Raw genomic sequence first — 27,140 nt, 5'->3', positions numbered from 1 at the left:
TCCACCATTTCCTGTCTTCAAATCAGATTTCCAGTATTCACAGTATTTTGCTTTTCATAAAATCAAGGATTATATGTAACAGGTTTTGTTTTAAATAGTCTAAGTTGTTTACTTTATTTCACTTATTCATAGAAACCTTGTGCACTTTATATAGGATATTAACTCGAGAATCTTCTTTTCTCTGTTGTTAATCAGGTTCACACTATGAAGTTGGAAGAAAATCTGAAATGAGGACCAAATGTAAAGACTAGAAAGAAATATGCAATGCTTTTTATCAACATTATAGTGCACACACAGCTCCCCCCCGCCACACCCCCAAACAAACCTCAACATCAAAATTGTAATGACACATCTATTTTCATTTTCCAATAATAAAAACACATTGATGCTTGTGTCTTGGTGGAAGCATTTCACAATGTGAAACGGAATTGCCCAAAAGCTGCATGTGACCATGTGAATTAGAAGCAGGGGTGGACCACTCGGCCCCTTGAGCCTGCTGCGCCATTCAATAAGATGGTGGCTGTTCTGATTGTAATCTCCCGTCTACCCCGACAACCTTTCACCCCTTGTTTATCAAGAATCTATCTACCTCTGCCTTAAAAACATTCAATGACCCTACTTCCACTGCCTTTTGAGGAAGCGAGTTCCAAAGATTTCCTGTCTTCAACCCTCAGAAAAAAATTATCCTCGTCTGTGTCTTAAATGGGTGACTCCTAGTTCTAGATTCTCCCACAAGAGGAAACATCCTCTGCACGTGCACCGTCAAGAACTCTCATGGTCTTATATGTTTCAATCAAGTCGCCTCTTGCTCTTCTAAAATCCAGCAGATGTACTCATACACATTTGCACCCTTTTATTACTTAAGATATTTACCTTATCAAACTTAGTTCTATCAGCCACATCAAGGTCTGATGCAGACATGTTTCCCATGTCCAGTAGTGAAGATGACTGAGATCGACGATTCCCTGATCCCTGAACAGACAGTTTGTTTAGGCTGGAGGTGGAACCAGTAAGTTTTCCAGAACTTCCATGGAGACCTGCAGTTCGATAAATCTAAATCAATGACAGCAGCTTCCAATCACATTATTGGGATTCCAAAGTGTACAGCTTTAAATGTCAGTGATATGGTTAGGGAATAATATCTTCAATAAAAATCAAAACATTTTAACGAGTCTTTAAGGAGAATTCTATTTATTAACTGGTAGTGCATGTCTGTTCATCATGAATATTTGTTCATTACCATCTAATTAAAACTACCACAACTACTTGCTTGAATGTATGCTTCTGACGGATAATCTTAAAAAAAATAATTTCCCCATCGAATTGTAAGAAATTAAATAGTCCAAAACAATATCACTTTCAGTAAGGGAAAGTTTACTTACACAGGTTTATGTGTTTTAATAGTGTCACTGAACCCAAATTAATGGCATAAGATAGATCAGGGTTGAGAGAAGGCCATTTAGCATACTGAAACTTACCTTTACAGTATTAGTCTGTCCTATTGTAACATCTAATTATATTTTAAATGGTTCAAACACTTTTAATTTATTTACCTGGTTAATAAGAATATTCTTAATAATTATCACTGAGTTCAGGATATTTTCTTGATTTCTATTCTAAATTTACTTTGCAATAATTTATACTTATGCCCTCTGGTTCTACTTTCTTTTGCCTACTCTGAAGTAATAATTTTGATTTATTTTATGACATGGATTACTTTGCCATTAGATTTGTCCTTAAATAATACTTTTTGTCCATGACTTCTTTCTACACTCATTGCATAAAAAAAGCAGTTAAAAAATTGAATTCATTGAAAACAAAATTACACACATTCATCTAAAATCTACTCATGACACAAATATGCTTAATTCAAATGAAAGATCATTGGAGTTTTTAATTCCTCCTTGCTGTTACTTCCTTTGTTAATACAAATAATTGCAGAAATCAATTTTTTAGTGCAAAACAGATTTTGAATAAATTGTACATGGCCATCAGGGGTTATGTCCAGGGGCCATTTGGTTTCAACCTAAGCTTTTGTTACCATTGATGCCCAGTTTTCCTTCATAGACATAAGGGCAACTCAATTCCCTGAAATTGTACTTGACAACTTGTTTAAATAAAATTAAGTTAGTGAGAGACATCACCTTGAAAACTTTCCAGTCACACAGTTTTCATTTGATAAGTATCTGCTTTGAGTAGAAAGTTTTGCTGCCTCATTCCACTGAACTCTTTTTAAAAAAATTGTATCATGTGAAACTGCACATTAACTAACGGATGCTAAAATCTATTTATAATGTTGCCTTATTTGTATAAGCAAAGAAAGTAAAGGAATGCATGGCTTACTATCATTCTGGATAGAGCTCCAGATGCTGTAAATAATCTGAGAACGTTTGTAACATTATAAATCTATATAAAGTTTCGTTGCATGTGAATAGCATAACAAAGCAAAGATCGCCTGGACTTTTAGACCTCAGTAAAGACAGATCCAATGAAAACCACTCAAACATTCACACACATTATTCTTAGTGTAAAAGAGCCATTCCTTAATACTTAAGTATGAAATCAGTATTTAGATCATGTGCTTTTCTCCTAAAGTAGTTTAAATTTTACATCCAAACAAGACAAACATCATAGTATAGTGTTCTCTTTCAAGTCTAACACCACACTTTGGAGCCATATCAAATTGGATTATTCAAGGCTCTGCTGTATACAAGACCTTATCCCAGGAAATGCCCTCAGTGTTTTTGAAAAGTAGAACAATAAAGCCAAACTAATATATACAAATATGAATCACAAAATGAAGGGGGAATTGAAAGGCTGATGGAAGCAGCTATACACATGGAGATTGAGGCATGATCGAAGGAAGAATACAATATCAAAAACAAAGAGGAACGGCACAATGGATTAACACTGTGATCATTCTTCCTAGTTTGAGAATGCAGCCCACATTAATGGGGTAACTATCACTTCCCACTGACAGTAACAGTTCTATATGCTTGGGTAGTCTCAACTCAGTTCTTCATGGATGCATGGACAAAACACTAAAAGATTCTGTAAAATCTAAGACCTTGTTATTATGTTTCAAAGTTATCTATAGCTAATTTTAAAAATAGTTCTTTAAATGGTATAATGCAACTTTAATAGTATTGTGGTACATGATCAAAAATGCAAACAATTTGCAAATTGATTTGTCGCAAGTGTCCGCAGGATTGAAATACATTAGACATATGGTTCCTAAACAATGCTTACTTTATAATGGGTGAGTTCTACATTAGTGCATACTTTTGTGACCACAGTATGGTCTATCTGACCTCAACTCATTAACTGCAAGACAATTTATGATTTTTTTGTTAGATTATGACTTCAGTGTTACATAACATTAGTTATCAATACTGAAGAACTAATGTAGAAGCCAACTCTAATACTTCACTTTTATCCAGACCAAATATTGATTGTTATACCAAAAGCAAAATAGAAACATCTACTGTATTTATATTTGATTTAAAAGAAATAACTTGCATTTTTATAGCACCTTTCATGATTTCAGGATGTCCTAAAGTGCCTCAAATCCAATAAAGTTCATTTAAAGTGAAAGCACTGTAGCAACATAGAAAACGGGACAGCCAGTTGCAGAGAAAGATCCCACAAATAACAATGAGGCAAATGGGAAGATAATTGTTTTAGTTCGATATCTAATATATACTTATGTGGCTCGGTGTCATAGCTTGTTTTATAATGCTCCTGTGAAGTGTCTTGGGATGACTTTGCATGCTCTTCTTTGAATAAAGCCATCAGATCTTTTATATCCATCCAAAAAGATAGATGGGACCTTGGCTTAATGTCTCATCTAAAAGACAGCATCTCCAACAGCACAGCACTCCCTCAGCACTGCCCTGGAGTGTCAGCATAGATTGCGTGGCTCAAGTCTCTGGAATGGGATTTGAACCATTAACCTTCTGACTCAGGGATCAGAGTATAACTACTAAGCCAATACTGACACTTCTAGAAGAAAAGAGTGAAACTTGAACTTAAGGAACTTGGTTCTCATGGCAGGCGTTATGCCACAGGATTGGCAGCTCCATGTGGAGGAAGAGATATATATTTTGTAACCATTGTCAGTTCACATCCTTCTGGCTCTACCCCTGTGAAACCCACTGCGGGGTGGACACAACCTCAAGTATATGTTTTAAATTACGGACACTGGTTCCATTTGCTGCAAAGAGGAGATTTTTATCCTAGGAGTTTGGGCAGGATTATAACCAAGTTCAGAGGCATAAAAGCAGTGTTTCAACCACTGCAGTTTAAGTACGTATTTGAAATGTTTTCTTTTTCTGGTATTAAAGTTTGGATCATTATAGTTCAACAATTCATAGTTGTCCCAAACAATTTTACAACTCTTTAACTCTTACAATTTTTAGAAGAAAAACTGTGTTTGAAAGATCCAGAAAAACTTGACTTTCATAATGAAGCAACTCATGAGATATTCAAAATACATACAAAAGTTAACAAAAAGTTTATTAATAAAGTAATCAAGCAAAACTGTTAAATTTTGTGTATAATTGAGGATATTGTGATCCAAACTGCACTTATATCTCTAAATGTAAACCTGCACAAAGCTTAAAATTCAATATTTATCAGTGAACTACTTTACTTCTGAACTGCATCATAACCAATATTATTTTATTTTGATAATAGAAAGATTTAAACTATTATTGGTCTTTTTTTCTCTCATTAATGTGATATATTTAGTGCTGGGAAATATAACACTTTCCTATTTTGGACACTGAACATCACCACAAAATTAACCAACTAACGTATAGCACAGAATAAACAGAAAGAAAAGCATCATTGCCTCTGCCCCAGGAACATATCTAAACTATAAGAGGAGGAGAAAGGCCACTGGACCAGAAACTGCAGCGAATGCACCTGCTTCCAGGCAGTCCTGATGAGTACAGAGCAGAGCTCTGGCTCTGAATTCCAGGTTGGCATCCAGTGTGATACTCACATTCAGTGGGGGTGGGTGCTCCCCCATATCACATGAGTTGTGTGAGCCCATAAAATCCTTCAGCTTGCAGGGCTATTGGCTGGTATAAAGATGGCTATGGTCTGTCAGTGTTAATCAGACTGAAAATCTTTCCATTATTTGACACTATTCCAAGGGAAGAGTGTGAAGATATGGAAATAACAATCTTCAAAAGAAAATCCATATATGCAACATTGTAACATTATTCTTTCCCATAGCATCTTGCACCATTTAGGGCCCATGTTTACTGGGATCTGCAGCAAAACTGCTCATTTCAGATAGGAATGCTGTAAGAAAGGAAAGAATCATTCATCATCAACCTGTTCCAGATTGAAATGGAGATCCCAATAATGAAAGGAAAATAGGATATTTTCATATTTCCTTAAGATCTTAATAATGTGGAACGTATTTCTCAGTGTTCCATTTCCTACAAGCCACAAGCTTTTAAATCAAATTTTGCATCATGTATTCTTAATGATCTGATTTAACTAGCATACCTCATAATGGACCTTGATATGCCTGTCGCCAAACTCCCGCTGTTGGAATTTAACCAGCAGTGGGGAAGATGGCATACTCACCTCCTGCCCTTAGGCTATTTGAGGCTTTTAAGTGGCCAATTAAGGACCACTTGAGGGCCTCTTCTTGCTGCTGCTGGTATTTAACCTGCAGCAGGTGGGACTTCGCAATGTGGGAAGATAGGTTTACCCTGGTGGCCTTGCTGCAAGCTTGGGAAGGGATGGGGAGTTCCTCCTGATTGGCATCCTGTGGGAAGCGCCACCCTCCACCCCACTCCCCCAACCTCACCCGGCAGCAAGGGCCATATCAGTTGAAAGAATCTTCATTCCAGGGCCTACTCCATCTTCGCTGCTCTTGGCCAGCAGCTCCCGGTGGCGCAGGTAGGACTGAAGAGTTGCCGGCTACTCAACTGGACGGCAGCTCTTGGAGGTCGGGCTTTGTCCCTTAAAGGATCAGGTGCCCTGACTGCAGGCAATTAATTATGAGGGAGTTAAAAATTCAATCAGGGCCACAGCCAGCCTGTAAAATTCTGGCCATTATTTTTAAACAAAGCATTATTTTACCCTTTCAATAACTGAATACATCTTACTGTCAGTAAGTAAACTCCAGTTTGAGTATCATACTTCATATATTTCTATGCTATCAGTTTGAGAAAAATGATATTGCAGAAATATATTAATTTACTATCAATGCAACATTAACAGCATCTCACTGCCCTTCTAACTCCTCTCTCCTCATTGTCCAAGGCCCAAAACACTCTCCAGACGAAGTAGGGATTTACTTGCACTCCTTTACATTTAGTAAACTGAATTCGTTGCTCAGTCTCCTCTGCACTGGGGAGATCAAACGCAGTGGGTGACCACTTTTCAGAACATCTCTGCTCAGTCTGCAAGCATGACCTTGAGATTTCGGTTGCTTGCCATTTTAATTCACCACCTTACTCTCATGCTTACATTTCTGTCCTCAGCCTGCTGCAGTGTTCCAGTAAAGCTCTATGCAAGTCATACAGTTTTACAGCACGGCAAGAGGCCTTTCGGCCCATCGTGTCTGCGCCAGTCATCAAGCCCCTATTTACTCCAATCCCATTTTCCAACACTTAGCCCAAAGTCTTGTGTGCTATGGCATTTTAACTGCTCATCTAAATACTTCTTAAATGTTGCAAAGGTTCCTGCCTCAACCACTCTTTCAGGCAGAGTGTTCCAGATACCCCCTGCCCTCTGGGTGAAAACATTTTTCCTCAAATCCTCTCCAAACCTCCTGCACCTCACCTTAAATCTGCGGCCCTTGTTATTGACCCCTCCACTAAGGGGAAAAGTGTCTTCCTATCTACCCTATCTACACCCCTCAATTTCGTACACCTCAATCCAGGTCCCTCCTCAGCCTTCTCTGCTCTAAGGAAAACAACTAAAGCCTATCTAGTCTCTCTTCATAGCTGAAATGTTCTAGCCCAGGCAACATTCTGGTGAATCCCCTCTGCACCCTTTCCAGTGCAATCACATCCTTCCTTTAGTGCGATGAACAGAGCTTTACACAGTACTCCAGATGTGGCCTAACTAACACTTTATACAGCTCCATCATAACCTCCCTGCTCTTGTATTCAATGCCTCAACTTATGAAAGCAAGTATCCCATATGCCTTCTTAACCACCTCTTCTGCCTTCCAAGGATCTATAGACATGCACATCAAGGTCCCTCTGTACTTCCTGAGGTCCTACCATTCATTGTGTACTCCCTTTCCTTGTTAATGCTGCCAAAACACATCACCTCTCACTTTTCAGGATTAAAAATTCCAGATGGTTCTGCTCAGCCAGTCTGTATCGTCCTGTAGTCTAAGGTTTTCCTCCTCACTATTTATCACACCACCAATTTTCGTGTCATCTGCAAACATACTGATCATAACTCCTACATGCATGTCCAGATCATCAATGTACACTACAAACAGCAAGTGACCCAGCACCGAACCATGCAGTACGCCACTGGACACAGGCTTCCAGTCACAAAAACAACCTTTGACCATCACCCTCTGCCTCTCGCCACTAAGCCAATTTTGGATCCAATTTGCCAAAATTTCCTGGATCCCATGGGCTCTTAACTTCTTGACCAGTCTCCCATGCGAGACCTTGTCAAAAGCCTCACTTAAGTCCACGTAGACTACATCAACTGCACTACTCTCATCTACACACCTAGTGTCCTCCTCGAAAAACTCAATCAAATTTCAATCAATCAATGATCTCCCCCTGACAAAGTCATGCTGACTATCCTTGATTAATCCTTTCCTCTCCAAATGGAAATTAATTCTGTCCCTCAATTTTTTCCAAAAGTTTCCCTATCACTGATGTTAGACTCACTGGCCTATAGTTCCCTGGTTTATCCCTACCACTCCTCTTGAATAATGATACCACATTAGCACTCTTCCAGTCATCTGGCACCTCTCCTGTGGCCAGAGAGGATTTGAAAATTAACGTCAGGGCCCCTGCAATCCCCTCCCTGGCCTCCCATAGTGTGGGATACCGCTCATCTGGGCCTGGGAATTTATCCACTTTTAAGCCTGCTGAAACTGCTAATAACTCCTCCCTCTCAACGCTAATTTGTTCAAGTATATCACAGTTCCCCTTCCTGAGTTCTATACCTACATTGTCCTTCTATATAGTGAATACAGATGCAAAGTACTCGAGGAATAGCACTTCATCTTCCGATTAGGCGCTTTACAGCCTTCTGGACTCAACATTGAGCTCAACAATTCCAGAACATGAATTCTGCCCCCCATTTTGATTCTGTGCACTTCACAGCAGATGAACCTCAGAAGCTAATTTACTAACTCAGGAGAGAAAAGGAAAGGTTAGATTTAAAGTATATATCATTTGTGTTTAAATGCTAATGTCTTCATCCATGCAAATAAGTAAGACACATCACTTAATGTACCTTCTTCGAAGGAAGGAACTTTCATCCCTAATTTAAAAAATCATCAATTTTCACTAACCTGCTTAAAATGATATAATTAGACATTCAGGTCAGAAAGCCATTATCCAACATATTACAGATAATTGAAAACATTGTTAACATTTTTTATTTTTTTGGAAGGCTTTAATATTAGATAGCAGCTTGACAAAGGAGACAATACTCACTCTCTAGATCTTGTTTGACAGCACTCTCTTTTCGAGGAAGTGTAGCTGTGTGAGATTAGGTTGCAGGCATCGAAACACAAATATAGGTTAGATTATAGGCCTGTAGCACAAACCGTGTAGATGAATGACATTTGTTAGATACTAAGCAGACAGATAAGCACATGCATGCAAAGCACAGCTATGGTGATGTTATTATGTATATCAGCCAAGCTTGTTATTATATAAATATATATTTTCTTTCCTGGTTCCCTTCGGCAGGCATTATCCTGACAGTATCAAGGATGGCACACGTTACTAATGCTGTAATTAAAGCTATCAAAGATTATCTGGAACACTAAGCATGAAGGTTAAGAAAGAGGTTTAACTGAGGTTTTTTAAAAAAAATGGTTTTGATGGAGTGAATTGAGTGGGTTTGGAACGGTAGTCTGCCTCAGAAGGCAGTGGAAGCGGAGCCATTGAATGTTTTTAAGGCAGATTCTTTTTAGGCAAGGAAATTAAAGGTTATCTAGGATAGATGGGAATGTGGAACTCAAAACACAAACAGATCAGCCATGATCCTATTGAATAGTGGAGCAGGCCTACTTCTGCTCCTATTTCGCATGCACATAGTCTAATGGACTTCTTGTGGTTGTAATAATCTTGTACAATAATATACACTGTATCCCCTGACCCATGAGGAAATTACCTAATTTTAAAAAATATCATGGTTATCTATGCCACCATTCCTTTTGGTATTCTGTTCACATTTCTATCACTCCTCACTTATGTTTAAAAAAAAGTTCCCTAGATTTCCTTCAACAGCCCTACCTTTCTTCTAGTCCTTTGCCTTACAGAAGAACTTTCTTTCTCCAACCCTGAAAATCTTAAACATCCCCACCAATTTCCCTTATTACCAAACAGCAAAGTCCCAGGAGACATTTCCTCCTTCAGCTCTCCTAGTTTAGTAACCAGCCCCAATACTCTTCCCCTTGGACTTTCTCCAATAAGTCTACTTCAATCCTGGAATGGAGATAAAAATTAACAAAGCAGTCCAGAAGCAGCATCATACAAAGTCAGGTACAACATTAACATCATCTCCCAAGACTTGCAACTCAACACTTTGATTTTTTTTGACCAGTTGTAAATACTGATGTGACAGTTTTATAACCTATCGATCAAAACCTTTAAACATCCTTCCTGCTGTTACTCCAGGCAGGTTGCCATATATGTACTTTACAGCCTCACTTGTTCCCGTTAGCTTCATAGGAAATTCTAGGTTGCTGGTTCACCAGGATGATGCCAGGAATAAAAAAAATTATGAGAGTACACTTGAGACACTGAGACTAGAGCAGACAGGATTTTAGAGAGTTTTTAACACTATGCAGGTTTTGACAAAATGAATTGGGATAGAATATTTATTCTGGGAGTCTACGATGAGTGGAGGTGGCGTTATCAATTTAAAGTTAAAAGAATAATGAGAGGGGTTAAGAGAATGCTTATGCTGTTCTAAGAGCATGGAATGCTTTGTTACAGCTTAAGGGATGAACAGATAATCATTTCAAGCAGAGGAAGGCACAAAGCTATGGGAAGCAAGTTGGGAAGAAGGATTAGTTTTAAATCGGTCCAGCATAGGCAGAAAGGGCCAACTAGTCCCATTCTGTGCTGTAAAAATCAATGTATGGATCACCACTTTACATTCCATTCAGTATCTCTCTGCCCATTTACCTAATTTATTCAGATCCCTTTGGATTATTCACATTGTTTTGCATCTACATCCATTCTATCCAACTTGATATCATAGACAAAATTTTGGTCTTCAACTCGTTCATAAAATTATAATGAACATCATTTCAATCCTGATATCTGTGCAACTTCACTACCAACAGCTTTCACTGACAACTTCCCACTGGCAACTTACTCCACTCCAAACCTCCCCACACACCTTGCTGACTCTCTTGCTGACTATCCTGCTGCCGATTCCCAGTTTCTCTCTTTTAGCAGGAAATAAACCTTCCCTGAGGAACACTGCTACTCCACCTTTATCTTTACTGAAACACATGACATTCCTCAGTCATCTTTTTTTAGTCAAGTTTCAGTAAGTCCTAAGATGTTTATTAGTCTTATTTATACTCACTTTTAACTTACATATTCTGCTTCTTGCATTCACGATTGTAAATATTTAATCATTTCTATCTTGCTTTCTGCAATTACTTGAATCCTTCCTACTAGTCCATACAGTTATCTTCTCTTTGTTTTCAGATATTTTTCTTCCTTATATATGATGTACAGTTACTACAGGTCCAGCTATTGATGACAAACTTCATGCAAATGTATTCCTCCTAGATAGTTCAAGCATCCAGGATAGGTCATATCTTGTATGTCACACAGACCAATTTTTTAGCATTCCCAATTGCCATCTCAATTTGTGTGTTGGGACTTCAAATTTTTATAGATTAATGTCTCCCCCACCATAACCACTCCCTCACTTCCAACTCCCTTAAAAATACATCTTGTTCTGCCAAAATGTCTCTCCACTCAACTACACTTTTTTTTCCAAAACTCCTTTTCCTATATGGATCTGAAATGTACAAATTACTACTTCTGATTAGCAGCCAATTAACTTGTGGAGTCCTCCCACTGAAATACCAATCAACTGTAACACTCTTTAAACCACTTAATTACACAAATATCAGTTTCATGCAACTTAAGTTAAAAAACCAATTGGTCCTAACCCTTTTGCAAATAATAACAATGCGTCTTGTTCTTCCAAAAAGCTGCTCTATCATTTAGAACCATCTAAATAGAATTTATATACCATGAGAACAGAGTTTCCAGCAAATTAAGTATGGCTTAATTTCAGATTGCTGAATTTGGCTAAATGAAGTGGAAAATGTTGACTCAGGAAGCCATTTTAAACATGACCAAGGATAGCAACCCCCACCCACTATATCTTATTGCTTGAGTTTAGTGAAAAGACAAAATTGTAATTGTGCCAATAATGCAACATAAATCATTTAAGCAGTGCCAGAGTTACAATGCAATTACAAGGTGATTCATAATCTATTTAGAATACATAATCAGTGAAAGTTTGTAATTGCTTAAAACTAATGAAGCTATTTCACAAATAGAGTTTCAAAAGTTGGAAATGATTTAAAAAAGCATTCAAATTTAAATTTGCATTAACTCAATTGCCATGAAAGTCTAATGCGTCAAATTTTCAAGTTATGTATTTATTCAATTGTTCATAAGAGTTACTTCTATCTTTTCTTGATATACTGGCATATTTTCCGTCAATCCAATCAGATTAAGAAATAAGCAAAAGATGGACTGAGTTTCATGCAACATCTAGTTATGTAAAACACTTAAAATTTAGTCTGATGATATATTTAATCATGATCAATTTATCGAATGCAAAGATGAAAAACTATTCTAAAATTAATAGTTAGACTATATCTGCATTTGGAAAACTTCACAACATGGCTCACTAACTGACCAGCTGAATTAATTTCTATGTTTACCTTTGATCATAATTAAGATGCCACTTCTCAGCCAATCTATTGCAAATATGCTAAGTGCAAATCAAAAGGTGAAGCACGTTTCCCTAAATTTGAGTAAAAGTAAAATCACATTATGCAACTTCTGGAGGAGGAAAATACCAATTATTAGGATGATACTAGTTTCACCCAAGACACACTAGCCTTCCTGCAAATTTCTTTGCGTTTCTAAAGACTGGGAGCTAGGCACTGTTTATAAAGAGCCTTATTGAGTGGGATAGACCCCTGCTAATGTAAGGATAGACTTACCAAACTTTTTTCCTTCTTTTGATGTGCCAGTCATCTTGATCTTTGCAACCTCAAAGAATTCCTTAATTTCCCTTTCATATAACCTGGAAATGTAGTCTACATAGTTCTGCAAAGAAAAAAGGCTACATATTCATATATTTAATATGCTCTATTCTACTGAGCAATTCAACTGTGTATATATATATATATATATAAATGTATGAAGGCACACAATCTTAAACAGATAAAAAAATGAGTCAGCAATAGTCAGCTGCTAGAGTTTGAGTCAAAAATCTAACTTCTCAGTAATCCAGTTTCTGTTTAGTTGTCGTAGAGTGCAGGCTGTCTTTCTGTAAAAATACATCCCACTGAACTATGTACAGAGAAATAAAGGGTAGATTGTCAAGTTTAGAAACTCCAAGTAGAATAAGAGTATATAGAGTTAATCAACCAGGACCATGCAGACCCACAGCACTGAACACTGATCTCACTGCTGCTTGTCCAGCCAGAACTATTTTAACTGTTAGGGCATTGGTTTGCCTGGAGCTGTGTGGGAAGAATTCCAACCATCAGTTTCGAGACTAACAACAAACAGCCAAAAATAAGCCAGATGGTTAGTCAATCAATGTCCTGGATTTTTGCAGAACTATTTGGTTGAATTAGCAGATTCTGAAACCTGCCACGGATGGTTTACTCACTACAAATTACATCATCAAATATATTACCTTGGAGTTATCTCAACTCCAGAAAGACTTGCTAACTTCCCCTACCTGCCCCTTCTTCTCCCACCATCTCTCCAGTCTCAAAAAGAAGTCAAGATGTTCCATATATACATAACAGCCACTTAGTATGTTGAACTAGTAATGTAGACTGTATCACAAAGTAGTAGGACATAAGCTGAAACTCATCACTATTCACGCATCAACCCTGTGTTTGTTAACCTATATTGGTTCCTGGTCTGGTAATACCTCAATTTTAAAATTTTCATCTTTGATTTCAAATTCATCCATGGCCTCACCCCTCCCTATCTCTTGTACCCTTCTCCAGCCCTACAACCCTCTTGAGAATTCTGCGCTCTTCCAATTTTAGCTTCTTGCACATCCCCTATTTAAATCACATCACGGCTACCATATGCTTTCAATTGTCTAAATCTTAAAGTCTGGAATTCCCTCCCTAAATCCCCCTGCCCCTCTCTCCTCTTTAAGGCGTCATTTAAAACCTATCTCCTTGAGTAAGCTTCTGGCCATCTGTCTGTAAATCTCCTTATACGGCTCGGTGTCAAATTTTATTTGGCACTGCTCCTGTGAAGCACCTTGGGATGTTTAACAATGTTAAAAGTACTATATAAATGCAAATTGTTATTGTTTAGTTCAAAGGACGATCGCAACGTTCCCAATACACCACCCAACCCATAAAAGGGAAAAACCAATACACCTTTCTCTTATGAACTATTTTTACCCACAATAATCATTCTAATTGATTTCACAAATAATATAAACATACTGAGAAATATCCTTGGTAACTTAGTAGAGGTACATGTTGTCTCCTTTCTAATACAGATATTAATTCCATTCCAATCCTGCATGGCTGTTCTGTCCATAGATGTAAATTATTCACTATTACTTTAGCATAGCTGTTGATATTTAATCAAAGTGCTAAAAGAATGTCCTCAGCCCTCTGAAATCATGAGTTTACATTTTACAGTGCATTATCATAATCCTCAGTTAACTACAGCTCGGTTATTCAATACCATCCATTAACCTAAACTGTTTCTTCCGATCAAGGCTATTACAAACTTTAGGAGAAAAGGTTTAAGAGAAGAAAAAAAAACAGAAGTTTAGAATTGCATATTTATTTTAAAGATAAAACATTATTACCCTTGCAGAAGTGGAAATACCGTCAGCAAGACACAGCAGTTGATGCACTCATGATTTAAGGGCTACACAAAATTTCTATTAAAAAATACCTGACATAATTATGTGGACAGTTGTATTTCTAATCGAGTTGAATGCTAAAGGCCTATTTAGAAATATTTTATTTGTCATAATATTGCAACAACAATTTTAGTAAGGCAATAAGTATATCATACAAATTCAGTTCATGCTAATGAGTACAATAAAGTGGGCTCCAGGGGTGCAGTGAAATGTTTTTCAGATTTGGAATTCAATCCCACGTACTAGCATAGTTTCAGGACTCCATTTACAATAGTGAATGCTAATGAAATCAATAGTGTAAATTGGTGGGACAGAAGCTAGAAATCACAGGGAAACTGGAATGGCTTTGAACCTCACAGAAAAGTTTCATAAGATCTAAACCTTTATTAAGGACACCACTTTACTCTAAATAAAAGTGGAATTTCTTCAAAGCCAGGAAGGAACTGATTCATTAATGTCAAAACCTTTATATTAAGTAAAGAAAAAGGGCATGGCATGTCAAATGCTACCTGTGAGGACACCAAAAAGGGAAAGGGGGAATCTATGGCTTCAAAGAAACAACAGCCTTGCAATTAAGCAATTGGAGGAGTATTTAGGTGCACAAATTTAACATTTTCAAACTTTCTGCAAACATTTAGCATTCTGAGCCTGGAAAATCAGAGGCCTTACAACTTCAACATGTTTAGATAACCACATTAAAGGTTAGAATCACAGAAGGTTTACAGAACAGATGGAAGCCACTTTGCCCACCGTGTCTGCAATGGCCGATAAAAATGAGCCACCCAACTTAATCCCACTTTCCGGCATTTGGTCTGTAGCTCTGCAAGTTACAGCACTTCAGGTGCACATCCAGGCACCTTTTAAATTAGGTGAGGCTTTCTGCCTTTTAGGCAGTGTGTTCGAGACCTCTACCACCCTCTGGGTGAAAAAAAATTTGCCTCATCTCCCCTCTAATCCTTCTACCAACCACAAAATCTATGCCCTCTAGTCACTGACCTCTCTGCTAAGGTAAACATGATCTTCCCATCCACCATATCCAGGCCCCTCACGATTTTGTACATCTCAATCAAATTTCCCCTCACCTTTCTCTGTTCTAATGAGAACAACCCCAGTCTATACAATCTTTCCTGATAGCTGTTATTTTTCAGTCCTGGCAACATCCTCACAAACCACCTCTGTACCCTCTGCAGTGCAATTACATCCTTTCTGTAATGAGCTGACCAGAACAGCACACAGTACTCAAGTTGTGGTCTAATTGATGCTTTAATAGTTCCAGCATAACCTCCCTGCTCTTATATTCTATGCCTTGGCTAATAAAGAAAAGGATTCCATATGCCTTCGGATGACTTATCAACCTGCCCTGCTGTCTTCAGGGATTTGTGGGTATTCACTCCAAGGTCCCTTCCTCTACATCACTCAGTATCCTCCCATTTATTGTCTATTCCTTTGCCTTGTTTGTCTCCAAGCATCTCCGGGTTGAATTCCATTTGCCACTTTTTTGCCCATCTGACTAATCTATTAACATCTTCCTGCAGTCTACAGCTATCCACTACATTATCAACCACGAGGTCAATTTTTGTGTCGTTTGCAAACTTCTTGATCTTCCCCCTTGCATTTAATCTAAATTGTTAATATATACTACAAAAAGCAGGAGACATAGTACTGGGCCCTGCAGAACCCCACTGGAAACAGCCTTCCAGTCGCAAAAACACCCGTCAATGGTTACCCATTGTTTCCTGTCATTGAATCAATTTTGTATCCAGCTTGCTTTCTTTTTTATTCATTCATGGGATGTGGGTATGGCTGGCTAGGCCAGCATTTATTGCCCTCAAGAAGGTGGTGGTGAGCTGCCTTCTTGAGCTGCTGCAGTCCAGTTCACCTGGATCCCATGGGCATTTATTTTTTTAAAACCAGTCTGCCATGTGGGATCTTGCCAAAAGCCTTGCAAAAATCCATGTAGACCACATCAACTGCACTACCTGCTGTGATTGTATATGCATGCCAATGCAGACAATGACATGTACCTTTAAAAAGCTGCGTAGTGACATCACTGTGTGTAAGGCTGGAGGATAACAGGTACAGCCTCCATGTTAGATGTTCACTATTGCCTGTGATCTCTACTGCAGGTGTTCACTACTGTCTATGACTCTGCATCATTAAGATCTTATGTACACTTATGAGTCAGGCATATAGTCAAGTAATCAGCCTATGTAACTGTTAGGACCCAGGCTAGATCAAGACCTGTGCAAAGCTGTATCTAGTTGCTGCTAGTGATAAACTTCAGTTAACTGTGTTTGACTGGAACCTTCGTCAGTCTCAATATCTTGCTTAGCATAGAGACAGATCAAGACCCTCAACATGTATGGTGGCAGCAGATTGTAAGAGACCATGGCACTACCCTCATCAATTAATTGTTACTTCCTCAAAAAATTTAATCAAGTTAATCAGACACAATCTTCCCTTAACAAATCCATGCTGACTATCCTTGATTAATCTGTTCCTAAGTGACAGTTTATCCTGTCTTTCAGAATTGATTGCAATAATTTGCCCACTACCGAGATTAGACTGACTGGCCTGGAATTATTCGGTCTACCCCTCGCTCCCTTTTTAAACAAAGGTACAATGTTAGCAGACCGCCAATCCTCTGGCACCACACCTGTATCCAGTTAGGATTGGAAAATAATGGTCAGACATTATTTCCTGCCTGGCTTCTTTTAACAGCCTTAGGAATATTTCATCTGGCCATGGTGATTTATCCACTTTCAAGGGTGCCAATTCCCTGAATACTTCCTCTCTCTCCATGTTTATCACATCCAATACTTCAGACTCCTCCTTAACTACAATGACTGCATCATCCCCTACTTTTGTGAAGACATATGCTAAGTATTCATGAAAAACCATACCCACATTTTCCAACTTCCACATATAGGTTACCTTTTTGGTCTTTTATGGGCCCTACTCTTTCCTTGGTTATCCCCTTACTCTTAATGTATTGATAAAACATCTTTGGGTTCACCTTGATTTTGCTTGCCAATGTTCTTTCATGACCTCTCTTTGTTTTCCTAATTTCCTTTTAGATTCCACCCCTCCAGTTTCTATGGTCTTCTTGGCTTTCTGCAGTATTGTGTTCTTGGTGTCTAATGTAAGATTTCCTTTTCTGTTTCATCTTACCCTGTACGATCCTAAACATCCAGGAGGCTCTATACTTGGCTGTGCCACCCTTTCTCTTTGTGGGAGCATGTTTACTCTAAACCCCTTGAAACTTCCCTTTGAATGCCTTCCACTGCTCTGATTCTGATTCACATTCAAGTAGCTGTTTCCTGATCTCTTTTGCTAAATCACTTCTCAGCTTAGTAAAATTGGCCTTACCCCAACTTAGAACATTAACTCCTGTTCAATCTTTGTCCTTTTCCATAATTATGTTAAAACTAACTAAATTATGATCACCATCACCAAAATGCTCCCCAACCACCACGCCTTCCGTCCATCCAGCTTCGCTACCTAAAACTAAGGATGGAATCATCCAAGATTTGTACTAAATGTGGCAGCGAGTGAGAAAAAGGATGTTTTACCCACTGGCCGCAATGGCGGCTTTCCATGCTGTATCGTCCTAATCCCACCACATTAATCATGCATTGCTGGGAAACATGCCGGGATACTGGTGAGGCGTCCTCTGATTTGCCTGCTTCGCTGTCACCTCAGGCCTTCAGCAAACCGGACGCCATATTTAAAGGCAGCCCCTGCAAAGAGCTAGCACAATTCAAGGGATAGAAGACTGTTGTGAACTGAAGGCTGCCAAAGGCAGGAAACATGCTGCCCCCAGATTTAGCGACACTTCCCTTGAGCACCTACTGGATGCTGTGGAGGCTCTCCGCAAAGTCCTCTACCCATGCTCTGGACGAAGGCCAGTAAGCAAGATCACCAATCCAGCATGGGAGGCTGTGACAGCCGTTGTCAGCAACAACACGCTGCAAAAAAAGGACAACCACCCAGTGCCGATAGAGGACGAATGATCTCCCCCGTTCTGCCAGGGTAAGTCACTCTTCTCATTACTCTCAATTCACGCACTCACAAACCCATCACACATTCACAGGGATCTCACACCTCAAGGACAACATCACTAGCTCTCCACCCTCACATCTCCATCAGGCTGACATCCTCTGGAGCTCGCGTCCTCATCCTGTCCATGGCTCTGCTCACCGCACAAACATTCCACACTGTGCCATGTGTCCTGCTCACACCAGCAGGAAGAGGTTCCAGACCTGGGGTGGGGTGGCCCACATTAGGCCCCTCACTCACTTTGAGGAGTGTGCCATCGTGCTGACTGGTGTAGACATGGCCTGTGCCTGCGACGACGGCAAGGTCGGTGGCGAACAACCATGTGAGGCTCCTGCACCACATCATCCTTCTCTCAATGCAACTGTGAGTACTCTCTCTTCTGCTTTTGACTTTGCTGCCATGCACTGATCAACTCTACTTTGGTTCACAGGGAGCTCTGCCAAGCGACCAATACCCTCAGCCAGCTCCATCTAGGTCCTTACCTCCAGTGAAGAAGGACACCTCCTCCATTGAAGAGCTAGAAATAAATCAGCCTGGACGATCCAACACAGCGCTTACCCACACTCTTCACCAGCGCAGAGACACACGTCAGTGCGATCTAGATCTACAGCAGGCTTGGGTTCGCAATCTGGTGGTCACTGCATGGACACATGTCCGCAGCAGGAGGAGGCAGGTTCAGCCGAGCTCCTCGGCACTTGGAGGACTGTTGGGGAAGAGGCATCTGTGAGGTCTAAGTCAGATAATGAGTCTCTGGATTTGGCCTTCCAACTCATTGTGGGGTCAGCAGAAGGCGGGGGAACATCACGCAGAGCTTTGGAAGCCCTCAACAGTGGCACGCGAGTCAGCAGAGTGCATCCGCCTGCTCTCTGATGAAGTGTTGCCCACATGTGCATGTATGGAGGTTTCCATGGGAAGAATGGTGTACACATTGGAGATCCTGGTCACCAGGATGCAGAGATGCACGCAGACCTGAACTCCATTGCGGTAGCCATGGGTAAGTTCTTGCAGTGGCAATGCGAGAGGGAAATGGGGCAACTCAACATCCCTCCAGGTGCTCCTTCCCCTCAAGAAGTCAGGCCAGGGCGCTCAGGCACCCAAAGGGAGAAGCAGCAGCTGGACACAACTGGGTCATCCACTCAGTAATCTCAGAGAATGACCTCGTTCTACATCCCCTTTGCTTCTGATCCCCTTAACCTTGTCCTCTGCCACTACAAAGGGAGTAGCTGGCTCACAGGAGGGCAGCCCCTCAAAGCCTCGGCTCTCCAGAGGACCCATGCTGAAATCATCAGAGGCAACACGGCCAGCCATTACACAGGCTGTCTCCATTCTTGCTGCGGATTTCAGGGCAGCACCTAAGTGTTAGACCTAGTAAAGTTAAAACTTGCTGATCACAAGTGGTTGTCACTTTATAACCTGAAAATACACGTAATGGTGTCTTTCAGTTTCATTGTCAGGCTTCACGAGTCCTCCCCCTGCATCCCCCAACACTAGCAGTTCAGCTGCATGTAGCTAGCCCACACGTGATTCTGAAGAGAGAATTGTGTATGTGACAGGGCTTTTTGGAACCTCATACAATCACTCTCCATCACAGTCATCTCATAGCCCTGAGCCTTTTCAATGTTGCCTGCTGAGGCTCTCTTTCAGTTATCCATCTGCATCTCCGCCCACTCACTGATCACACCCCCATAATCGCACCTGTTCCCTTTCACTTTCGACTACAGAAGCATGGTACTGATAAAGTTTGTCTTCAGCTCGCCCATTCTTTCACCTCCTTCAGTCACCCCATGTCCTTTCCCCCATTACTGTTAACCCCCCTGGCATCACCTTCCACTTCCCCACCTACCAGCCAGAATCCTTTTCTTCCGGGATGTCCAGGCGAATGTGCATGTTCTCTACTGCTAACTATCATTTTAAACTGCCCTCCCTTGTCCCCTCCGTCCTCAGCTCCAATAATAAGTGTGAAGAGCTCATGGACTTTGTCAATAAGATTGAGACCATCCAATCATCTGCCTCTGCCAAGTTCCACCCTCTCACTAAGTCAAAATTCCTCTAAAACTCCTCCCTGCCCCGGCTTTCAACTTGCATCTTTCTGTAGTTTCTTTCCTATCTTCCATCATACCCATTTCTAATACAACTTGTCCAAGAGATTCAGCTCTTGCTCGCTTGATCCTATTCTCACGAAACCGCTGACCACCCAACTTCCCCTCTTGGTCCCCATATTAGCTGGCATTGTTAACGTTTCTCTCTCTTCATGTGTTATCTCACTCTCCTTTAAATCTGCCATCACCACCATTCTCTTCAAAGAAATCTGTTACCCCATTGCCCTTACAAACTAATGCCCCATCCCAAATTTCTTTCCTCTCCAAAGTCGTTGAACATTTTGTCACCTTCCAAATTTGTGCCCACTTTTCCTGGAATTCCACGCTTGAATCCCTCCAAACAGCCTCCGCTGTACCACAGTAGCGAAACTTGAGGTCATCCAAAATGCTACTGCTCATGTCCTTACTTGCACCAAGCTTTGTCCTCCCATCATCCCTGTGCTCGCTGACCTAAACTGAGTTACAATCAGCTCCTGGTTAAGCAACGTCATGATTTTAAAACTCTCAACCTTGCTATCAAATCCTTTTACGGCCTCACACCTCTCTATCTTTATAATTTTCTCCAGCCAAAACCTCCAACATATCTACGCTCATCTAATTCTTGCTTATTAAGCATCCTGCTTTTTATTGTTCCACTAATCATGGCCGTGTCCTCACCTAACTCTTTGACCAGTCATCTGATCTAATAGGTCCATATGTGGTTTGGTGTCATAAAAAATAATAATGCAAGGATTCCTCAAGTAACAAGTTTAGTAATTTATATGAAGGAAGTTTCTACATGTATTAGTGCAAGATTTAACTACTTCCAAAAGGCAATATTGCGTGATTGCTGACAAACAAAAACAATGATCAAAATGCAATAAATTGGCCATATTTTGCACTGTACTGGTGCATTATCCAGTTCAAAAATGATTGAAACAACAAATTGCACCATTTTGACTGGTCCAGCCCATTTCCTCAGATATCTGAAAAAGGGTGAATATGGCCAAATGAACATTTTAATTATTAAAGACAAAATAGATGGTAATATCTACGATTCGGTGCTAGTCATCAACTTACCTTATTCAAGCCTTCATATTTCTCACGGTCAGTATTCTTCAACCACTCCATTAACTTGGCATATCTAAGTAGATCTCGATGGAAAGGAAGGTGTTTAGGAAGAGTCAGCTCAGCGGAGTGCTGGGCCAAGGTGGAGCTTTGATCATGACCCTAAAAACAAAAACACCACAAATAATCCACTGCTGCACTGAAGACTGGAAAAATCCTAATCAAGTTATAACTCTGCAGAGGCCAGAATTGAACTTGGTGTCACAATACATGGCAACTTTCTGAGCCATTGGGAGAATTATGATTCATTAATGAAATTAAAATAAATCTAATCAATATAAAATCCAGTGTACTGTACTGATAGCACCATTCTAAAAACAGAAGCAGCTAGTTATATTTCAAAAGTCACTGTGGTTTTTCAAGTTGTAGAGGACAACACGCGCGCACAAATTATATTGTCAATTTTACCGATGGAAAGGAATGAAAGAAATTCAGACTTCATTATCAGCAGATGGTTGCATGAGGTTAAACTGTTCAAGTTCATGTAACTCAGCCATTAGATAACTTTGATGTAGGTGGGAAAAATTAGTTAAAAGTATCCTGTTGCATGAAATTGAATTTAAAATTTACTTTTGGATGGCCAATTCTCTTATCTTTGAGCAAACTGCATATCACTTGTAGATTGCTCTCTGATAAGACCTCCCAATAACCGCTAAAACCCACAGCCCTGTAAGTGCTTGCTTATTACTCACCACACACAAAATATTTTGTACTTTGAATTGCAAATAGCAAATTAGATGTTATTTAACAATTAATTTGGGTTCCATAATATCTATTTGAGAGAAGAGCGATAACTGCTGCAGTTTAAACCTTTGAACATTTCAGTAGTAAGTACTATGTATTTGATTTTCTCTTATTTTCTTCAGAGTGAATGGCAACTAGATTGATTTACTGTTTTCATTGAAATCTATATTTTATATTTCAGAGTGAGCATCAGTGTAAAGCTCTTTTAATTACTGGGATTGGTTGGTTTCCCTACATTAATTAAAAATCAATATAAAGAATAAAATCATAGAATCACAATCATAGATTGTTACAACAAAAAAAATCCACGGTTAATTAATTTTATAGATAATTGCTGGAAATTGTACTACGCTCAAAGTAAAGTTTTAACATTATCAAACATTTTAATGATAGTAAATACAACAGTCAATACAAAGAAAAACTTTCATTCACGTAATGAGAGCCAGTTTTAGGTAGTGTGTTTCTGTATTTTGAATGGGGAGAAGGTTGCTGCCCCACTTATGCTACCAGTTATGCTTCCAAAGGTGTCAGTGTTACAAAACACTTTATTTTTACACTGGGTCAACTGTGTTACGTTGAAGTGCCCCAATAAGTACTCACATTTGTGAACGTGCAATCACCATCAGAGCAATCATCTGTGTATCCCCCGAGCAGCTCCCACATTCTTAAAAAAGGTGAGTGACAATAATACTATTCTTTATTTTGTGACAACTTGCATTCTATCAGATTGTGCAGATTTTTCTTCCCATCACAATATTTTTAATGTTGAAAGTGCACTTAGTTAATTAAAAAAATGTATTTCCTCACTAAGTGAAAATGGTGATAGTCCCCAACTGCATCCGCATATTGGACAGTACAGTTCATATTACACAACTCTGAAGCCCACTAATGCTCATGCCTTTGACACGGCATGAGGCATCGAAGAAGGTACTCCTTTTAAAAGACTCCCGTTTCTGCGATCCAGGCCTGCAAAGTGTTACAATTAAACCTGGGTGCAAAAATTAACCAAAACCAGGATTCCAAAACAGGCTATCTAGCCCAAGACTAACAATGTAACAATCAGTTTACTAGTTACAATCATTCTTGTAAAAGTTATTTTATAAGCAAACGTTTTAAAATTTTAGACAAATGACTTTACTAAGTAACTTGTGCAAGCCAGCCAAAGCAACAGCCACCTTCCTGCAATTTTAGAATTGCACAAATTAAAATAAAACTAAAGTTAGAAAAAAAGCAATTTAGCTGGCAGGACAATGCAAATGAGACATTAGAATTCAGCACATACTCCATGCATCATTTTTGAAGAACAAATTTAAACTGCTATCAAAACTTGGTGGGTGGGGACAGTTGTTTTTCAGTGATTCTCTGATTAAATTCAAATTATCCAATAACATATTCTCGGTAAACTATATAGCCAAATCATCACAGGCTTAAAGGTCTAAAGTGTTGTGCTTAACAGTAACATAATGGTATTACAATTAAGAAAAGGGATCTGTACACAAGTTGCTTTGAAACTGCTGGGCAGAAGCAGAGTAAGGGAAATCATTTTGTGCAGAATTCGCTTGATAATATCAGGAAGCCCTAATCCAGTGAGATTATGAATAGGATAATGAGCTTTGTACAGCAGTCTTCATTAATTATAATGAAGGTGAATTCTACACAAAACTTCTGCTGGTTTGGGACAGCAATTCGATAGTATAAAACAATATTACAGAGAAAACGAGGGAGACAATGATAAATTATTATAATGTATCTAAACCCAAATGATGACCATCTTTTCTCTTTGATAGCAGGGTTTTGATAGAGTAAACAAAGAGAAATTGTTTGCATTGGCAGGGGAGGTCAGTAACCAGAGGACCCAGAAATAAGGTAATTGGCCAAACAATCAGTGGGAGATGAGGAGAAATTCATTTGCTCAGCAAGTTGTTAATATCTGGAACAAATAGCCTGAAAGGACGATGGAAACAGATTCAATAGTAACTTTCAAAAGGGAATTTGATATATACTTGAAAAATAAAAAAGTGCAAGGCTATGGGGAAGGAGCAAGGGTTTAATTGGATACCTCTTCCAAAAATCCAACAAAGGTATGATAGGTCAAATAGCCTCCTTCTGTGCAATTTGATTCTAAGATTCGCAGATAATATTATGTGGACTGGATTGCATCAGTTCAAGAAGGCAGCTGACCTACACCTTCTCAAGTGCAATTAGGGATGGGGCAATACTTGCGGCTTAGCCACATCCTGTTAACAAATAAATAAATTTCCAGCATTTTCTATTTTTACCATTGGCAAGTGTACAGATCCCCAGTATAATATAGAAGAATTATACAAAGTTGCGCGAGTCAAAAATGATATCAACATGGTCCTGCTGTGATTTTGTTTCAATTCAAAACAGTTAAAACAAACAAAAGAACAACATACTTGGATTCAAACTTTACTAAGAAAAGGTAAAGTAAATTCTGGGTCTATGATGACTTAGATCATAAACCCTAAGATAAGATTAGAAAACAGTGCCTCAAGATGCTAGGCAGGGCATCAGCCGTTACTAAGCTTTACAAATAATAGACATAAAATTTTGAGGAATGCAGTGGTATTGCAAGTTTTACTTTGTTTAATGAGAGGGCAATGTCTGCAATTCAAAACTTTGAAAATTTCACAATACTGTTGAAGGGAAAAAAAAGTTCAAAACACTGCATTTAGTACTCAAAGGTTTAGTACTCAAAGACAAGCAGCGAGGGATGAAATTGTATTCCATGCTCAGCGTACTCACAGAAACTGAGTGGTAGGAGGCTCTACGATAGTGCAGGGTGAGAGTCTGAGTAAACTGATTGAAAACAAAAACATGAAATGAAAGTATGACGCAGGAAAAGGAGAATCAATATAGAAATTTACCAGCACTGGGATACTGACAATGGCAAATCTATGGCAGCCTGTAGGAAAAACAATCTGTCTTCAAACAAGTTATCAAATTTCAACAAAATCAAAGGGTTAAAAGGTCCTTGTAACTCCTACAGTTCAGAGAACAAACTGCCAGAGATTGCCTTGTCTGGTTGATAAGGTACCATGAGCCCAGAGACTCTATTTGTAGCATCATTCAAACTGGCTGAATATTACATATTTAGGTGTATATCCCAGTACACATAGATATACACAGAAACAGAATTTTGTTTTGCACTAGAGTTGGTTCATTTTGCTAAAGGTCCTTTTACCATTTAATTTCATATTGTCTATTGCTATCATGTTTGCTGTTCGCAGTGGGACAGTATTGCATGAAAGACAAGTGATGCATAATACCACAACCCTCACTTATCAGGAAGAAAAGGCAGGCAGCAGCTTTTTTTCTCTTGTGGTCTTTTACTAGTATATTCATTCTTCCTGTACTCAAATACCATATCAGCATTCTACCTCAAAGCAAGTATTGAAGTTAGTACAATACATATTGCTAAATGCTCGAAGAAAATATAACTCGGCATTTAGAGTTTGGGCAAAGCATATTTAAGAAAGTAATGCTAGCATGCTGGATCACTTAATTATAATCCACAGTCCATCTTTCAATAACTGACACTTCATTTTGTCATAAATGTTTCGGTACAGAATGACTTAGCTTTCCCACTTGGTCTTTGAACAAATCTTGTTTTATACGTAGTTACTAACCAAGTTTGACTTTCATCCAAGCAGCAGAAAACAGATAGAATATGCCAGGATATTGATGCTTATGACATCAATTGAAAACTACATAGATACTAGTAACACAACCATTGAAGCAAGCCTGGAACTTCTGCATTTGTCCAATTATAAAAACCATTTAAGTGCCATGCCGAGCAGACATGAGAATATTACAAATTGTTAAAAACTGTACTTTCTTTTACAATGACCACAGCCTTGTAGAATGTCGCACCTGCCATTGTCAGGACTCACACCAAAACAGTAAGGACAATAATATTTCTTAGACTTCCTGTTTCCAGAACTGCCAGGTAACAAAGGGGAGCTACCAAAACTAATTATGCACAAGGAAGTGCAAAGAAGACTTATCTGCCTCCATTGTATGTCGATGATTTTGACCATGGGAGATAGAAGCTAAAACAGAAAATGCTGTAAAAACTCAGCAGGTCTAACAGCATCTGTGGAGAGAAAAACAGAGTTAACATTTCGAGTCCATATGACTCTTCTTTGGAGCTAAAGAAAAGTTAAAATATGATGACACTTATACTGTTTGGGGGGGGGGGGGGGCGGCGGTAGAGGACGGTGAGCAGGTGAAGCTGGATAGAAGGCCAGCAATAAGTGGGGGCAAAGGAGAGATTGACAAAGATGTCATGGACAAAAGGACAAAGGGGTGTTAATGTTAGTGGTACTGGCTAAAGGAGGAGCTGATGGTGGCATTAAGATAAAAAAGCAGAATGTGATAATAGCATGACAAGGTAAGCACTTTGGAAAGAACATGAACAAGTGACAGATGGCCCTTGTGGGGGGTAGGGTGGGGGGAGGGGACAGTGGTGGGAAAAAAGATAGAAAATAGGAAATAAGGTGGGGATAAAACAATGAATAAAATGAAAATGAATAAAAATAAAAATAAGCGCATAAAAAAAATCAAAAAATAAAAATGAATATTGAAAAAAGGGGATAAAAAGGGGGTGAGGATGGAGGATAAGAGTTCATGGTCTGAAGTTGTTGAACTCAATGTTAAGTCCAGAAGGCTGTAAAGTGCCTAATTGGAAGATGAGGTGCTGTTCCTCCAGTTCACATTGGGCTTCACTGGAACATTGCAGCAGGCCAAGGA

General features: G+C 39.2%; 1 protein-coding gene across 7 annotated transcripts in view; it reads right to left on the bottom strand.

Annotated features, from left to right (window-relative positions):
• exoc1 (exocyst complex component 1) overlaps positions 1–27,140 on the bottom strand; it is a 105,005-nt gene that overhangs the window by 22,924 nt on the left and 54,941 nt on the right. For 2 of the 7 annotated variants that reach the window (XM_041183769.1, XM_041183780.1), the window contains 5 exons: positions 25,134–25,187; positions 21,576–21,725; positions 12,446–12,551; positions 8,664–8,708; positions 874–1,037 (listed from right to left, as the gene is read on the bottom strand). In XM_041183769.1, coding sequence (XP_041039703.1) covers positions 874–1,037; positions 8,664–8,708; positions 12,446–12,551; positions 21,576–21,725; positions 25,134–25,187 — 519 coding nt within the window. The remainder of the gene's footprint in view (positions 1–873; positions 1,038–8,663; positions 8,709–12,445; positions 12,552–21,575; positions 21,726–25,133; positions 25,188–27,140) is intronic. The other 5 variants (XM_041183800.1, XM_041183810.1, XM_041183821.1 and 2 more) reach the window with 3 other exon arrangements.

Source organism: Carcharodon carcharias, chromosome 1, assembly GCF_017639515.1.
Source record: "Carcharodon carcharias isolate sCarCar2 chromosome 1, sCarCar2.pri, whole genome shotgun sequence".
NCBI lineage: Eukaryota > Metazoa > Chordata > Chondrichthyes > Lamniformes > Lamnidae > Carcharodon > Carcharodon carcharias.
The sequence above is the reverse complement of the archived record's forward strand: the minus strand, read 5'-3'. Positions and strand labels throughout refer to the sequence as shown.